At 43.9% G+C, this 18,344-nt stretch overlaps 1 protein-coding gene across 1 annotated transcript in view; it reads left to right on the forward strand.

The window, feature by feature from the left end:
• Positions 1-18,344, forward strand: part of LOC115642291 (DNA repair protein complementing XP-G cells-like) — an 88,783-nt gene that overhangs the window by 7,416 nt on the left and 63,023 nt on the right. Inside the window, 9 exon segments of the mRNA XM_030545763.1 lie at positions 707-837; positions 2,101-2,138; positions 2,141-2,164; positions 2,167-2,194; positions 2,295-2,399; positions 5,237-5,331; positions 7,051-7,183; positions 8,199-8,282; positions 10,390-10,486. Coding sequence (XP_030401623.1) covers positions 707-837; positions 2,101-2,138; positions 2,141-2,164; positions 2,167-2,194; positions 2,295-2,399; positions 5,237-5,331; positions 7,051-7,183; positions 8,199-8,282; positions 10,390-10,486 — 735 coding nt within the window.

The following is an 18,344-nucleotide window of genomic DNA, read 5'->3' on the forward strand; positions in this document are numbered from 1 at the left end:
ATTTACAGGTATTTTTCAATTCTGCTAAAATATGTACCAGTATATTTCACTGTGGTTCAGAAATATGTAGTCGCAAAACAGGATTGAAATATTCCCTCTCAACTGTTTTTATTCTTCTTCCTGTACGGTGACTTGCAATAAGGGAAAGTTCCTGGGGATATATTTCCCCTCTGCATGTCCCTAGGCACGCCTGTCTCCTGCACTAACAACCACGCTTTCTGACTGAAGACAATTATGCAAATTAGCAGATATATCCATCTAATCGCATTATATGTATAATGTGAGGCTATTGTCGTGGTCTGCTCTCCCTCTAGTGCACCAAACTGGCTCTGGACAGGTCATGGAAGGCCACCAATTACTGGGATGGCTGGGGTGAGAGAGGCTCACAATGTTTGTGGAGGCCATTTAGTATGACCTTTTTAATCCATTCTGTAGGTGATTATAGAGAATAGAAATATTCTTCAGTAAAATGAGCTATTGTGTAAAAGTTATGTGCCAGTTTACTGGTTCTTCCCAAAGCTGTTGGCAGTCCCAGTTCACAAGCTAACTTTTCCTTCCAATGGAAATAATCACAGTACACCTCTATCCATGCAGCATACTGTCTTTTTGTTAGAAGTACACTGAATGCCTTCTGGTTTAGGGCATTATAGTGGAAATATTTAGCTTGTATATTAAGCATTCATTAACTGCTTCTAAAATTTATCTTGCAGGAAACATGAAGAAACAAGTAACAAAGAAAAAATCTTTGGACAAAAAAAGCAAACAATACAGGGAGTGTTCTCAACATTCCACTGTTGAAGAAATAAAGCAGCGGAAAGTGCTCGACCTCAGGAGATGGTAGTATTTAAAAGTCATAATTAAGATTACCATAGTATGCAGAGCTTGTTTGTGAATGTTGTTGCTGGCTGTTTATTTTAAATTTTAATATGTCATAGTTTTTTTAATAGTTGGATAGAAGAGTATATGGGATCTGTTAAACATAGAGTTAGTGAACTAGACCTGATACGTACTACAAGAGGATCTGGATCTGGATCTTGTGAACATAAGAACGGCCATACTGGGTCAGACCAAAGGTCCATCTCGCCCAGTATCCTGTCTTCCGACAGTGGCCAGTGCCAGGCCCCTAGAGGGAATGAACAGAACCATTCCCTGTCACTCATTCCCAGCTTCTGGCAACAGAGGCTAGGGACATCATCCCTGCCAATCCTTATTGTTGGTAAGATACTGTGTGCCATCATTTACGTTTCCTACATATTTGGAAATTTCTACAAAAAAGTTTTGGTTGAATAATAAAAAGTGAGAACCCATTAGCATGAGCAGGCAATGTGTAAATTTACTCACATACAAGTGTAGCTTATTCTGACTTTCTGCCCTTCTTTTGTGGTCGGGGCTACTTAAGCAAAATCTCTCAGTCATACAGAACTGAGAATGTACTACAGAATGTTCACTAAGAACTGGGTTGAAGCCACTAACTAATTTTAACCTGTCAGAAGGTTTCTGTGGCATGGGAAATAAAGGTTAGGATAGGGAATCTGTGACCTAAAGTCATCTCCATTAGTAAAGTTTCAAAGAGTTGCAATTGAGTAAGGAATTGCAGTATCAGAAAGCTATTGACTTGAAAGGCTGGCTGGCTAAGGTATTGTTATTGGGATACATGTAATCTTTTCCACAAGATCATTAATGTAGACTTGACCTATTTCAGTTCTGCCCCCAAATTATTTCTATGATTAGTAGGCCCTTGTGAATTAAGTTGGTGGTCTCAGCACAGATCTTGATGGAGTGGGATCAACATCACCACCTAATTTTAGAAATGTTAAGAAAATGAATGCATGTGAAATTTGTGCTTGTGAAATATGCCAGATTTCCACTCTATTTACTTTTCCTGGGTGAAGTCCCATGAAAGAGAAATTGACATATTTACTTCAGATTTTTTAAATTCATATAGCAGGTTGAGACTTACCAGTGACTTATTTAAAGGCAAGGTGAGACAAATACTTCGGTTTTTTTTTTAAACACTATTTGACTTTTGGGTAATTGTCACAAATGAAAGTGCAGCAAGCTGCTATATCTAAATAAAGAAAATTTTCTCTTTCTTCTCAGGTATTGTATTAGCCGACCACAATATAAGACTTCCTGTGGATTTCCTCTCTAGTGTCTTGCTGGAATTACTATATAGCATACTGGGGGCTGGAAAGTACGTCCTTTCTATTCCATTTCAATTTCAAGGAATCTAAAATGGCTATCTAAATACTCTATTAATTATAGTTAATTATGATTATCAATTTCATTTTCAGCCTGCCACCTATTACTCAAGAAGAAGCCTTGCATATTTTGGGCTTTCAACCCCCATTTGAGGAAATTAGGTTTGGTCCCTTTACAGGAAATACAACTTTAATGAGGTACAATTTATTTTCTTGAAGCAACTGAAATGCTAATGTATAGAATAATTTTCTAATTCTAAAAATAATTAGATTGTCACTCTTAAAACAGCAATAATATATTCTGACTAACTCACTGTGTTTTATTTGAGCTTTCTGAAAATGTCATGAACAATTAAACAAACCTAAGGGTTCTGACAACAGAGCCCAGAGTCTGTTTTAATAGCTTTTACCTGAGCTGTTTTTGCTGTCCTACTATTTTTGTATGCTTCTACACTGATAGCTCTAGTGACTAGAGACTGAGGGCTTGTCTACATCAGAAAGTTGCAGCGCTGGTGAGGGAGTTACAGCGCTGCAACTTTGAAGGTGTACACATCTGCAGGGCATCACCAGCGCTGCAACTCCCTGTTTGCAGCGCTGGCTGTACTCCCGTTTTGTCTCGGGTGTAGAGGATCCAGCGCTGGTGATCCAGCGCTGGTAATCCAATGTAGACACTTACCAGTGCTTTTCTTGACCTCCGTGGAAGGAGGAAGCCTCTGGTAATCAAGCTGGTCTCACTTTCCCGGTTTGCTCTCTCGTTCCCGGAACCCCGAGCAAGCAGGTCTCCTTCCCTGCGGTTTGCAGGGTGGCTCCGGGAACGCGAGAGCAAACCGCGGCGAAGCTGGTCTCCCTTTCCCGGTTTGCTCTCCTCGGTCCCCGAACCGGCCGAGCAAGCGGTTCTCCTTCCCTGCGGTTTGCAGTGTGGCTCCGGAACGCGAGAGCAAAACCGCGGCGAAGCTGGTCTCCTTCCCGGTTTGCTCTCTCGTTCCCGAACACCGAGCAAGCAGGTCTCCTTCCCTGCGGTTTGCAGGGTGGCTCCGGGAACGCGAGAGCAAACCGCGGCGAAGCTGGTCTCCTTTCCCGGTGTTGCATCTCCGTTCCCGAACCGCCGAGCAAGCGGTTCTCCTTCCTGCGGTTTTGCAGGGTGGCTCCGGGAACGCGAGAGCAAACCGCGGGCGAAGCTGGTCCCTTTGCCCCGGCTTGCTCTCTTCGTTCCCGAACCCCGAGCAAGCAGGTCGCCTTCCCTGCGGTTTGCAGGGTGGCTCCGGGAACGCGAGAGCAAACCGCGGCGAAGCTGGTCTCCTTTCCTGGCTTGCTCTCTCGTTCCCCGAACCGCCGAGCAAGCAGGTCTCCTTCCCTGCGGTTTGCAGGGTGGCTCCGGGAACGCGAGAGCAAACCGCGGCGAAGCTGGTCCCTTTCCCCGGCTTGCTCTCTCGTTCCCGGAACCCCGAGCAAGCAGGTCTCCTTCCCTGCGGTTTGCAGGGTGGCTCCGGGAACGCGAGAGCAAACCGCGGCGAAGCTGGTCTCCTTCCCCGGCTTGCTCTCTCGTCACCGAACCGCCGAGCAAGCGGTTCTCCTTCCCTGCGGTTTGCAGGGTGGCTCCGGGAACGCGGAGAGCAAACCGCGGCGAAGCTGGTCTCCTTCCCCGGCTTGCTCTCTCGTTCCCGGAACCCCCGAGCAAGCAGGTCTCCTTCCCTGCGGTTTGCAGGGTGGCTCCGGGAACGCGAGAGCAAACCGCGGCGAAGCTGGTCTCCTTTCCTGGTTTGCTCTCTCGTTCCCCGAACCGCCGAGCAAGCGGTTCTCTTTCCCTGCGGTTTGCAGGGTGGCTCCGGGAACGCGAGAGCAAACCGCGGCGAAGCTGGTCTCCTTTCCCGGTTTGCTCTCTCGTTCCCCGAACCGCCAAGCAAGCGGTTCTCCTTCCCTGCGGTTTGCAGGGTGGCTCCGGGAACGCGAGAGCAAACCACGGCGAAGCTGGTCTCCTTTCCCGGTTTGCTCTCTCGTTCCCCGAACTGCCAAGCAAGCGGTTCTCCTTCCCTGCGGTTTGCAGGGTGGCTCCGGGAACGCGAGAGCAAACCGTGGCGAAGCTGGTCTCCTTCCCCGGCTTGCTCTCTCGTTCCCGGAACCCCGAGCAAGCAGGTCTCCTTCCCTGCGGTTTGCAGGGTGGCTCCGGGAACGCGAGAGCAAACCGCGGCGAAGCTGGTCTCCTTTCCCGGTTTGCTCTCGCGTTCCCGGAACCCCCCTTGAAGCCGCCCAACAGCGCTGCAGTGTGGCCACATCTAACACCACTTGCAGCGCTGGTTGCTGTAAGTGTGGCCACTCTGCAGCGCTGGCCCTATACAGCTGTACTAATACAGCTGTAACAACCAGCGCTGCCAAATTTTAGATGTAGACATGGCCTGAAGTTATGTTTTCATTGCATTACTACTGCCTGTGCTGTGAGTCTGCACTGGAAGGGTGACATAGGGTACCCAAATGCTAACATGGGGGGAAAGCTCCCCCCCCTTTTTTAATAAATCCATAGTTCACCTTTCTTTTTAGAAGTACATCTGTCTCCATGTCAGTTCTCCATATCCTTTCAGTCCTTTGCCTCTTATAAGATATTACTAAATATGTCAAATGCCATGATAGTTTTATGTGCAGACCTATTTAGGGATTGGAGTGAGACTTCTAATTAGCTGTACCTGAGAATAAGAACTTTGTTCATTATGGATCTGTGTGGGATTTGAACTAGTAAGATAAAGGTGAAAAAGCTGTGTGTCCATTACCAGACTTCTGGCCCTTCCAGCTCCTTGTGATGAGTTATTTACTCCTTGTACTACTGTAGCACCTAGCAACCCTAATTGAGACCAGGCCACTGTTGTGCAAAGTACCGCATAAACTCATTAGAAGACTGTCCTTGCCCCAATGAGTTTATATTCTAAATCACTAGAGGAGGAGGAGATGGCAAAAAAAACAAAAAAGTATAAATATTAAGAATTATTTTGCTTCAGTGTTTGTTAAAATACCAAAATCTTTAAAATGAGTCTTATTGTTTTCAGGTGGTTTAGACAGATTAATGATCATTTCCATGTAAAAGGCTGTTCATATGTTCTATATAAACCTCATGGGAAGAACAAGACAGCTGGAGAAACGGGTAAGTAGCTCATCTTAAACTCTAATTTAGTATATAAATTGGAAAGCTCTAGTTGTAAAATGTTTTAGGATCAAGAGAACAATTTGTATAACTAAAGTCCCAGCATATGCAGTTACAGCCAGAACGACAAATGGCTCTAGGGTGACCAGACAGCAAATGTGAAAAACTGGGAAAGGAGGTGGGACGTAATAGAAGCCTATATAAGAAAAAGACCCAAAAATCGGGACTGTCTCTATAAAATTGGGACATCTGGTCACCCTGAATGGCTCTGAGCTGCATAGCTTTTCTAACCTTCCTTCTTCCCCCTTCTCAAATGTTCCTTCTTTTAACTAAAATAATATACCTTTTGTGTAATTATTATGAAATAGCTGCACTTGTAAGGTGCTAAAGGCCTTTGGCTTCCCAACCTGTATCTGGCTTCTCTCTCAAGATGTGCATTTATCATAACAGCATATCCCACCAACTGGTATGTTTTAACACTTGGGAATTCTTTATACAAAATAGATTCAGAAAGCTAACAATGTAAAAATACTAACTGACCAGTGCACTTTTTAAAAATGTCACACATCTTATACAATGTTTTAGTCTTGTCTTATGCATCAAATGAGACAATTTTTCTTGAAATCATAATTGGCTAATCAACAAATTTGATTGGAAATACTTGCAGCATGTGTGAACTAGGTAAGTGATAACTTTACTACATGAGTCTATAATGGTCTTCTAACCCATAAATGCTAAGATGTATCAAACTTCAGATGTTGAATTGAAAGCAGTATGTCTGTTTGGGCAGAGTGTCCTTGGTGCTATCCTACCAGTAATAATACAGTAGTTGAACAGCATTTTTCAGCTACTATATCTTCCTTCCTGAATGTATAAGCCTCTGCCTGAAGATTAGTCTGCATATAAAAATATAGCTGAACCTTTAAAAAAACCTTTTAGGTAGTAAACTGTCAAAGTGAAGGGGTAGCTAAGATATAGGATGCACCATGCTGCAAAGGAACCTGGGAGATTGCTAGCAATCCCCACTGCAGTTATGAGGGACAGTTTGCTAAATTCTATCCCAAGGAGAGGAAATAACATTTTGTGTCTCTGCTCTTTAAGTGGAGAAACAAGTTTTTCTTGTTTCAGTGTTCTCCTAGTCTCTCTCCTGTTTGGATGCACTATAGTTGGATTAAGGAATATACTGAGGTCAAGAGTCAGATGTGTTTTCCAAGAAGATCATTATTCAAAAAGTGGTTCTTGATATGAAAATGTTGGTGAACCGCTGATCTACGAATTACAAGTCTCTCTAATAGATGCTTGCCGTGTACTACAAATGCTGTATTAACTGGTGTCAATTAAGGACAGTGGGATTCCTCTGAATGGTTGTGAATATTCTTGCTTTAGTCAGCCTTACAATATTTTGATGTAGTTCAAAACAAAACAAAAACAATCCCTAAGTCTTTAATTAGGACTCTCCTGCAAGGTGGGGGGGGGGGGGAACAAACCAAATACTTTCTTTCAGATCTAAATATGTTTTTAGAGATTGGGATCTGAAAGAAACAAATTGAAAATCAAATATATTTGCAGACCTTTCCCATAATGTGTTATGTTGCTGCTTGTGCACTGTTACCATAAATATAACACCAGAAAATGTAAGAAAAATAACTGATCTCTTCTGCTTGATACTGAATGCAAGATTAAAAGCACTTTGGAGAATGATCAGACCTTTCTTTGTAGCTGCAGGGGCCTTGGTAAAGTTAACACAAGGACTGAAAGATGAGTCGATGGCCTATATCTATCATTGCCAAAATCATTATTTTTGTCCAATTGGATTTGAAGCTACCCCTGTAAAAGCTTGTAAAGCATACAGGTAAGAATCTTGTAGTTATGCTTGCTCCTATGTGAATCTTCCAAATTATCAATGCATTTTACACATGAATTGAGTGCTGTATGAACAGAATGCTAGCCCCCCTGAGTGGAAATGAAATGTCTCATTATTTTACAGAGTTTCCAGATCTGCTGTTGATAATCTCTGCAGCAAATCTTGGCCACTTGTTTTTGCCTTGTAGCTGTGAGGTGTTTTAATAATTCAATTTCTAAGTTGGGAAAGGAAGATAGGGTGCTCAGCTTGAACTGAGGAGACTATGGTTAGGTCCAGCTTAACCACAGGCTTCCTGTCTGGTTTATTTTATTTTAAGGTAAATCATTTAATCTACCCTGTGCCTAAATTCTCCAGCTATAAAATGGGAGTAGTACTTTAACAGAATTCATCGAAGCCACTAATTGTTTCACATAGGGTGCTGAACAGCCATTGGATAGTAACACTAGGGGTATGTCTTAAGAGCAGGAAAAAGTAAGATCTTTGGAGGCATTCTTAGAGAACGAGGATGGTGAGGAAAAAAGTTTCTTGTAATTTAAACATGCTTTCTGGAGCCTTCAGTCTTCATCATTGCATACATATCACACTCTTGGCCTTATATTGTGGTCACCATTCTTCCAGTGAGAGATCTGAACAGAATTCCCTGATGAGTCAGTCAACATCAGTTTTTACTAGTGGGGAGGCAGCAATGTGTGTCACAACACAAGATGTTCCTTATCTCCAGGAAATGAAAGGTCACTTTCAACCTCAGTTTCCTGTGGGAAGCAGGAGTTTGAACCAGAAATCAAAGTCCTGTTTCTCCTAAGAAACTTGGATAATCTATTTTGCTAATTTATAATAGGTAATACATTATTTAATAGTTCAGTAGCCATTTGTAATTTGTCTCAACTATACTAATAATTGTAAAATATTTCAATAAAAAAAATCTAAAAACCAATAGCAAGTTAATATGCTGCTGTTTTTCATTGCAATATGCATGCTGAGTCTTACTAGAATTGTTCAACAGAGGTCACCTCTTGCAACAAGAAGTGGAATATTGGATCTTAATTGGAGAACCAAGTAGAAAACACCCTACCATTCACTGTAAAAAGTAAGCTAATATACTTCTCTCTCTCCTCTATTTTTTTTAACTTCTAGAATATAGGTACTTAAAACATGCAGTTTCTTCTAAGAACTGCCCTCTTCAGTCAGGCATGGGCAGTACACTAACCATTTGTAGCTTCCATGATTCATGGAGTACTCAATATTTTCAGAAAAGTCAGGGTTTTAGTGAGAGTTTTGATTTTTCATATTATACTAGACCTGGGTTACTAATTCTGTGATCAAATCTACAACATATCAACAATGTTTTTTGTGAGCACAGAGTGAGTACAATGTACAGAAGACAAGGTTTCCAGTCCCAGATGTTTACAGCCTAAATAGACAAACACAAATCAGAAAATATTAGAGATTCCGAAAAGGTTTAACTCACAGCTCTTTTTTAAGATATTTTGTTTTTGTTCAGAAAATACAAACGCTTTAGATGTCTGAGTTGGAACTGATTCACTGAACAGCTTCTTCAATCTCACTTGGTGCTGGATCTCTAAAACTTGGTTCCAGTTTCTGGAGGAAGGAAACAGCGTTTCTCCAAAACATCAGAATTTCTGAAAAATCCATTCCTCCCAAAAAACAAACAAACCAAAACATGGGGACTCTGAGCAAAAAGGTTTCTCTGACTTTTTCTCCTGTCTGTTTGTGGGATGGTATGTTGATCCAGGGGAACAGAGCTGGTTGGAAAAATCTGGCAGTAAGCAAATAAAAATTTGTGCATCCCCCCTGCTCCCTCCTGTCCCCCGCCACGTGTTCTGTCCAGCTATTCTGAAACCTGTGCTTGTTGGACTTTTTCATAGCCCGTCAGGTCTGTCCCTTTATGTAAGACTCAGATTTTTGGCAAGTGTGCCAAGGCTCTGTCAGTGAATTGGGGCAACTGGTCACTGTGGCCAAATGAGACTAAACTCTACCAAAAAGTCATCCTGTGATAGTCAGAATGCAGCTGATATACTACAGAGTGCAGTACCCCTGGCTCTCACCAGAGGAATTTTGGCCCTATGGTGTGGTATGCACAGGGAATTTACATCAGCATAGCTACGTGTCTCAGGTGCAAAGAATTCCTTCCATCAACCTGGCTACCACCTCCCAGAAAGGTGGATTATCTGCGTGGACAAAAGGAGTTCTCCCATTGGTGTAGGTAGTGTCTACACTGAAATGCTACAGTGGCACAGTTGCAGCTGTGCCGCTGTAGTGTTCTAAGTGTAGACATATCCTAAAGACTTCAGACAGCAAAAGGAGGAGGACCAGAGGACAAATACAGGCCTCTTTGGTGCTATTTGAGCTCATACACATGCTCCCAGCTGCCTAAGCTCTGGTTGTTCCACTATTTGCTGCTGGGAGTGAGAGGGTTTCTGAGCTGGGGGGGGCTAAAGGAGAAGAGTGCTGAGCCAGGGGATGAGTTTTCTAAACCAGGAAGCTCAAGTTGTGGAGGGACAGGGGTGTCTTAAGCCTGGAATAGGTGTGTGAGAGGTGTTTCAAATTTGTCAAGAAGTTAAGTAGGAAGAAAAGAGTCCCTCTCAGCCTGGTTATAGAGAGGGGTTGGGGCTGGGAGGTGTTTGAGTTGATGGGGGTTTGGCTGGAAGGCACTAAGGGGCTGTGGGGAAGAAAATGTGACTTGGCAGAGTTGAGAGCAGGGAGGAATGAAGTCTTTGATCTGAGGCTGTGAGAGAACAGGGATATGGGGATTCTGGGGTAAAAGCCAGATTAGAGAGGGAGAGGCTGGGACTAAGAACAGTAATGGGAGACAGAGGGATAAATATTTTTCTTTCCACACTACTTTTTACTGTAAAATATTGTCCAAGTTTTTACTTTGCTATCTGCAGCCTTATCACTTATTTTGAGCACCATCCTCCACTGCAGTGAATAGTGGTAATGCTCACGGTACTGTCTAGTTGTTACTAAAATTTAAATTGTATGTCACAACTTCAGGTCTTTAACATTAATATTGATTTTTTTTTATGTGCTCAATCAAATCTCAGTTTTTCTATCACCGGTAAATGTGTATCATTTAAAAAATATAGAAATGAATTATTTGCGTAGTTCCATAAATTTTAGTGGTGAATGGGTTTTATAATCTCTTCTACATGTCAGTCCATTTTATTTTGTAGGTGGGTAGATATTGTTACTGACCTGAACACTCAAAATCCAGAATACTTGGATATTCGACACCTGGAGCGGGGTCTGCAGTACAGAAAAACAAAGAAGGTAATATTGACTTATTAAGATGGCGGGAAGAACTTTTACATTAGACTTTTTTTTTTCCAACAAGCTTATTAATTCTTCGCTGTACCTAAGAAGCTGTAATTTAACTTTTTGGTGAAGTCTTCTACAATGTTAGAGGTCCAGAGTTCAAATCCTGTGGCTACCATGCTTGAAGGAGTGAAAATTATTGGGGAAGTTCTGTGGCTTGTGTTATGCAGGAGGTCAGCCTACATAATCACGGTGGTCCCCTTTGACCTTGAAATCTCTGAATCTATTAATTATAACTTCTGCTGAGAGGGAATGCTGTGGAAATTCAGAAAACCAAACATAGATGCTAAAAGAGACACTGCAGAGCACAAGAGTTTAGGTCTGCCTGGCAGGATGTAGGATATGCCAGTCCAGGTTATTGGCCCTTCATCTTTGATACCCTATCTCATTTTACGGTGTAATTTTTTTGGGGCATACAATTACCCAGTCCCTGCGTGACGAGATCCCTGAGATGCAGCCTGGTACTGTGGGACTGCTGTGCCCCCTTAACTCTCTCCAGCTGGGGCTGTCTCTCACAATGCTTTGCTAGTGACAAGCAGGAAGCTCCTTTAAGCACTGTGATCACTCAGCACAACAGCATGTGGAGCCCCACACACTCAGCTGGATTGCATGAATGCTCCCAGAGACACTCATAAATCTCTCAGAGAAAGGCACCAGAGCCATATCCCCCCAGCTCCCAGCACTGTACCTCAGGAATATACTGTCTTGCACTGCTCAAGATGAGTAGTGCATATTTATTAATTAGTTCACCACTTCATCAGTGGAAAGTGGATATACAGCAGCCTTTGCAAAACCTGAGCAGATTTGCCACACACTTCATACAAACTCACTGGTGAAGACAGTTAAACAAATTTATTGACTGCAAAAGAGAGATTTTAAGTGACTAGAACTGATAGGCAAATAGTCAGCGTTAGTTACCAAAATAAAATAAAATAGGAGCCCACAATCTAAACTCTCAACCCTATTAGACTGGACAACATCTAGATTAAGCAGTTTTCCTCACCCCACAGGATATTGCAGTTCATATTACACAGATTTCACCCTTGAAACTGGGCCAGTCCCCTCAGCTGGAGTTTCAAAGTGTCCTTGCTGCTTGCCGCATAGGTGGAAGCAGGAGAAAAGCCCAGCATGTGGCCACTGTGTTCTGTTTTATAACTTCAGGCCCATGTGCTTGGGAAGCACAATTCCAGGCATGTCTGGGGGCATTGCTGAGTCCCCAGGCAAGGTTGAGCAATTCCCCTGGTGTGGCCTCATACAGGTGAGTCATTGAATTGTAGCTCCCCTGCTTGCACAATGGTTGTTGATGGGTTGTTTGACACCTCACCCAGGTATTGGTTACTTTCCTTGTTGTTGTCTCTGGGGAGCTAATATCTGGCTGATTCCCCAACTTACAGCATGTTTTATTGACAACCATTTAACACAATTCTCATAATTTCATATGCATTAATAACATACATAAATGGATAGAGAAATGACTTTCAGCAGATCATAACTTTTCCCGTAATATCTTACAAGGCATGCTTTATATGTAAAATCACGATTATATAAAAATGAGGAATATGGGGTTTCCAGGATGCTCCTCCAAGTTATAGACTGTCACACACCCTGTTAGTGCAGCTGGATTTTATCTTAGCGAATTTTTAAATTTATTTTTTAATTTACCTGACATTAACTTGATTGCGTGACCTCCTTGTTCACTTAGTATAGCATGGTGTAATCAGAAGATAAAGTACAGTGCATGCATCTCCATTTGTTCCATGGCTTTTATTTGTGTAATTTTTCTTTCTTATGAAGGATTAGGCCTCTGAAAAGAACTGAATTTTAAGACTGGACTTGAAGGCAGAGAGGAGGGTTGAAGCATGGTGGAATGGGTTGAGGGGAAAGTTCTTCTTTGAGTGCTGTCCCTGTGAGTGCTCTACTTCAGGTGTCGGTGCATCCCGGCATCATTGATCGAAGGTTTTCGGTAGCAGTGCTCGGTCGGGACGCACGTTGGAGTCTTATTTAGTATGCTCATGATCTGACCCCCCTCAGTTCCTTCTCAACCGTCCTCTGCTGAAGATGAGCTCGTGGCAGCTTCTTCCCCTGCAGATAGTAAAGAAAGAAAAATAGTAGTTAGATACCTTAGATAAGTTTATTATAGTTCCTAGTTAGCTTAATTAGCAGTTAGTTTGGTTTTTTTTAAAGTTTTTTCTCCCATTCCCTGCTCCTTTTGGAGCACGCCTCGAAACATGCTGAGCTCACCTGGCTTTAAAAGATGCAGCTCCTGCTGAGAAACAATGCTACGATCTGATGGACACTCCCTCTGAGTGAGATGTCTGGGTGAATCACACGTATTCCAAAAGTGCGTTCACTGTAACAACCTGAAGGTGAGAGCCTGACGCCACTGGGACCTCTGCCTCAAAATGATTCTCATGGAGAAGTCGCTCCAGCCAGGTACAGAAAAGGACCAACCAAAACCTCCCCTTAAGTGCTCGCTTACGTTGTCGGAACTGACGAAGAGCACGTCTCTGTCCTCTCATGTAAAGAGAAAGTGAGCATCGACCTCTCCGTAGAGGGATCCGCATAAAAAGAAACAGTCCCCTGTGAGGTCATTTCCCCTCGGTGCCAACGACCCCGAAATTAGCACTTATGACTCCCCCAGCACCTCTGTCACGGACCATGCCGTTGAGCCCAAAGCAAAAGGCAGAGAGTCAAGACATAGGCACAGCCATGTCTCCTCCATGGCACCCACTATGTTAGCACACGCAGAGGACACAGCACCAACCTTGCCGCTACCTCCGGTGCCAGCCACAAAATCTGCGCCACTGCCATGCTCGTCACCACCGCCTCTGCTGGCACCGACTGATAGTGCCGCGATGGGCCCACTGGCACTTACAAAATATAGCCACGAGATGGCTGCACACCTGTCAGTTGCAACTAAACCCTCACTACTGCATCCACCAGCACTGCAGCAATTTCCATATCATGGTGTCCCAATCAGCACTCCATGGCGCCAATGGATTGTCCAGAAGGAGTGTCATTAGGCAGCCCACTTCCCCTATGGCACCGTTGGTACCCAGTGAGAGCGATGAGGACCGGGGTGGAGGAGTCTTCTCCCCATAACACTCTTCCCTGACTCACCACAGACCTGTTGGGGGTACACTGAGATCTAAAAGCCATCATGGTCAACCATCATATCCATTGTACAGACAACCATAGATGTGTCCCTCCATGGCTTTTCCCATGCAGTGGTCACCATAGAATCTGTGGGCAGCATACAAAGCCCACTATGCCAGAACCTCATCGCCACCCAGACGTGAACTTCAGTCTCCTCCATTATCTCCAGTGGCTACATCATCTGTAGCCTTATAAGAGACTACAGAGGAGCCAGAGGAAGAAACAGGCCCTGAGAATGTGTCACCAACGCATAACTCTTCTTCTTCCTCCAATAAGGCCATCATGCCATCTCCACCTACAGTGGCAGATGACTTAAAACAATTTCAAGACCTCTGTAAAAGAATCGCACTAAGCCAGGACATCCCATTGGAGGAGGTCCAGGAAAACCAATATAAGCTGCTTAAAATCTCACAACCTTCCTTATCCTCAAAAATTGCACTGCCAATAGATGATGCAATTCTGGAACCCGCTGAAATGGTATGGCAGACACCAGCCCTCCCACATGCAAATGAGCTGATAGAAAATACTCTGTGCTGGCAAAGGGAATGGACTTTCTCTTTTCCCACCCACTCCAAACAACCCACTCAACCCACTTCAAACAACCCCAGTCCAGATCCACACTTGAGGACAAAGACCACAAGAGACTAAACCTCTTAGGATGAAAGGTCTACATCTTCTGGTGAAATATGATTGACAATTGCCAGAAGTTATGTGAGTTTATGACTGACCTTCCTGAAGGTAAAAGAGCACAATTCAAGACATTGCTCACTGAGGGACAACTGGTTGCCAGGACTGCCCTACAAGCTTCCCTGGAGGTTGCCAGTATGGCAGCACATGCCACAGCTATTGTAATGCACAGAACATCTTGGCTGCTGTCATCTAGCATCCCAAAAGAGCTGCAAATTAAGGTGAAAGACCTCCCCTTTGACAGAGAGAAATTGTTCTCATCTAAGACCAATGAGGTACTCTGCTTTATGAAAGACTCACATGCGACTGGACAGCTACACACCTCTACTAAGAGAAAGTGCTACCAGCCTTACCACCATGCCAGAGAGTCACAGTTCAGCCATCTACTGTCCAGACCATATGAGTCCAACAGACAGAGAAATAGACCTCCGAGGTGCCAACCCTCACAACCTCAGCAAGCAGCATTACAACCACCACCTAATAAGCAATGGTTTTGAAAGGTTGGTCGAGGGTCTGAATGACCTCCCCCTCACCTCTGTGCCATTTGGTCATTTAGCCACCAATTGAAACACTTCCACTATGCATGGGAGTGCATCATGCAAGATTGTTGGGTCTTAGAAATCATAAGGTCAGGCTATGCCATCCCCTTTATTTCTTGATCCCCATCCTACCCCCTTCCCTGTCCCTCTTCAGGAACCCTTCTCATGAGCACCTTTTAAGGCAGGAAATAAATCATCTACTACATCTAGGTTCTGTGGAACCAGTACCTACACAATACAGAGGGAAGGGTTTCTGTTCCCACTATTTTTTGACCCAGAAGAAAAATGGAGGATGGCGACGCATACTAGACGTACAGAAACTCAACAAATTCATATGCTCCCACAAATTCAAGATGGTCACGTTAGGCACAGTAATCCCAGTGCTGGAACAGGGGGACTGGTTTTCAGCCCTCAATTTACAAGATTTGTATTTCCATGTTACCATACACCCAGCTTACAGATGATTCCTCTGATTCGCAGTTGGACATGACCATTTCCAATATAGATTACTCCCCTTTGGACTGTCCACTGGACCAAGGGTATTCTCCAAAACCCTTGTGGTCGTAGCAACACACCTGCGCAAGCAAGGGATCATATTCTTCCCAGACCTAGATGACTGTCTCCTGAAAGGCCCAAATCAGGCACAGACAAAAAAATTACCTAACCATCACCCTCTTCCAAAAATTAGGGCTGCAATTAAACACGCAAAAGTCGACACTGATACCCGCGAAACAACTGGACTTCATTGGAGTGTACCTTCATTCAGTTCAAGTCAGAGTGTTTCGACCTTGAACCAGATTTATAACTGTAAAGAATCTCATAGACACCGTCTCCATCTGCCCACAAATCATGGCAGGAACCCGTCTACAACTATTCGGACACATGGCCGCCACCACATGTGTGGTAAAACATGCTGGACTCCACATGTGCTGTCTCCAAGGCTGGCTGGGTTCAGTATACAAACCCATCAAACACAGGCTAAACAATTGGTAAGACCACCTCCCAAAGTGCTAGAATCCCTTCGGTGGTGGACAGGACCAAAGAATCACTGTTCAGGGATCCCCTTTCATCAAGCACGACCCTCAATTATAATCACAACAGATGCCTCCTGCTTTGAGGGTGCACATCTGGATCATCACACAATCCAAGGTAAGTGGTCACCAACAGTGACACACCTCCATATCAACTTACTGGAACTCAGAGTGGTATGGAGTGCCTGCCTCCATTTTCTTCTGCTCATAAGCAGTGAGACAGTACAAGTGATGACAGACAATATTGCATGCATGTTCTACATCAACAGACAAGGGGGAGCACAATCCCACTCCTTATGCACCGAGGCCATGAAACTATGGAATTGGTGTATCCATCACCACATCGACATCTCAGCCTCATACCTTTATGGATGCCAAAATACCACAGTGGACACTCTAAGCAGAAGGTTCTGACAGGAAAACAAATGGAAAACGAATCCCACAGTCTTACAACAGATTTTCCAACGATGAGGTTTTCCCACCCTTGACCTATTTGTCACATCTCAGAATCACAAATGCCCTCTGTTCTGTTTGAGGACGAGATTAGGACCTTAATCTTTAAGGTATGCTTTCCTATTCACATGGAACAACATGCTCTTGTATGCATTCCTGCCAATCCCACTAATCCCCAGAGTCCTGCACAAGATACAGGATGAAAATGCCAATATCTTACTGATAGCCCGAGCATGGCCCAGACAAACCTGGTACCCGTACCTGTTACGCATGACTGCACTCCATGAATTCTCCCATTGAGATCAGATCTGATCTCAGAAGCTAACAGTCAGAGCCTCCATCCAAATCTGGAGAAACTCCATATGAAAGCATGGCTCCTCCATGGTTCTAGCAACGAGTTAACCTGTTTGGAACAAGTCAAACACATGTTATAGAACAGCAGATGTACATCCACACGCAGTACTTATGTTCAAAAATGAAAAAGATTTCCATATGGAGTCAAGACAAACAGTTCACTCCCAATGCTACACTGCTGTCACTCGTGCTAGAATACCTCTTAGAGATAAAGAATTCCAGACTGTCCACGAGCTCTATTAAAGTACATCTCGCAGCAATCACCACTTTCCATTGCAAGATTGATGGATTCTCGGTATTTGCACATGCGACCACAAAACATTTTCTTATTGATCTTCAGAATCTCTACCTGAAGTACACTCACCTGTGCCCACATGGGACCCAGATCTAGTTCTCAAAGGTCTTATGAGACTACCCTTTGAACCACTCACTACCTGCTCCCTATTGCACACGTCACATCCACTAGCAGGGTGAGTCAGAAAAGTGCACTAATGGCCAACTGCCATATACAATCTTTTTTAAAGACAAGATCATGTTGTGGCCCCACCCAGAATTCCTCCCTAAAATAGCTTCCATATCAACCTTCCATATCAACCTATTCACGTCCCTACATTCTATCCTAAACCATACAGAAACACACAGGCGGCCATGTCACATACCCTTGATGTGCAACGAGCTATAGCCTTTTATATGGACAAAACAAAGTTTTTCTGCAAGTCCCCAAGGCTCTTCATCTCGATGACGGAATGATCCAAGAGCTCTGCTGTATCCTAACATAGACTATTTAAGGGGATCTCGAGCTGCATTTGCTTATGTTATGAAACGTATAAGACAGAACCCTCAATGGGTGTCAGATCCATTGCGGTATCTACATGATCCATGGCAGCATCCATTGAATTTCTAAATAATGTATCCATTTCAGAGATCTGCTACGTGGGCCTCAGAACATACGTTCACTAACCACCTATGCAGTTTTATAAGCCTCAAGAGCTGATGCCATACTAGGCCTAATGTTTCTCTCCACTATGCAAGTAACTTCAGAGCCCTCCTTTGTGGATGCTATACAGTCACCTGTGGAGCACCCACAGGGACAGCACTTGAAGAAGAAAAGAAGGTTACTCACCTTGAGGTTCTTCAACATGTGTGTCCCTGTGAGTGCTCCACTACCCAGTCTCCTCCCCTCTAATTTGGAGTTCAATACAAGGACTCTACGTTAGAGAAGGAACTGAGGGGGTCAGGCCGTGCATGCACTAAAGGAGACTCCAACGGCACTGCAAGACAGCTACTGCGCATGCATGTTCTGTCTGAGCACTGTTACCGAAAATCTCCGATCAATGGCATTGGGATGTACCCACACCTGAAGTGGAGCACACACAGGGGCACATACCTCAAAGAACCGCAGTTACTGCACAAGGTGAGTAACCCTCTCTTCTAGGTTCAAGGAAGGGTGCATGGAAGAAAATCTGAAAATGAGTAGAAAGAGGACAGAAACACTGTGGTGGTTGTGCATTTTGGGTGGAGAGTGTAAAGGCTAACAAAAGTAGGCAGAAGCTGGGTTATGCTGTCTTGTGAATGCTAGACAGGGAAACTTAA

Source organism: Gopherus evgoodei, chromosome 1 (genome assembly GCF_007399415.2).
Source record: "Gopherus evgoodei ecotype Sinaloan lineage chromosome 1, rGopEvg1_v1.p, whole genome shotgun sequence".
Taxonomy (NCBI): Eukaryota; Metazoa; Chordata; order Testudines; family Testudinidae; genus Gopherus; species Gopherus evgoodei.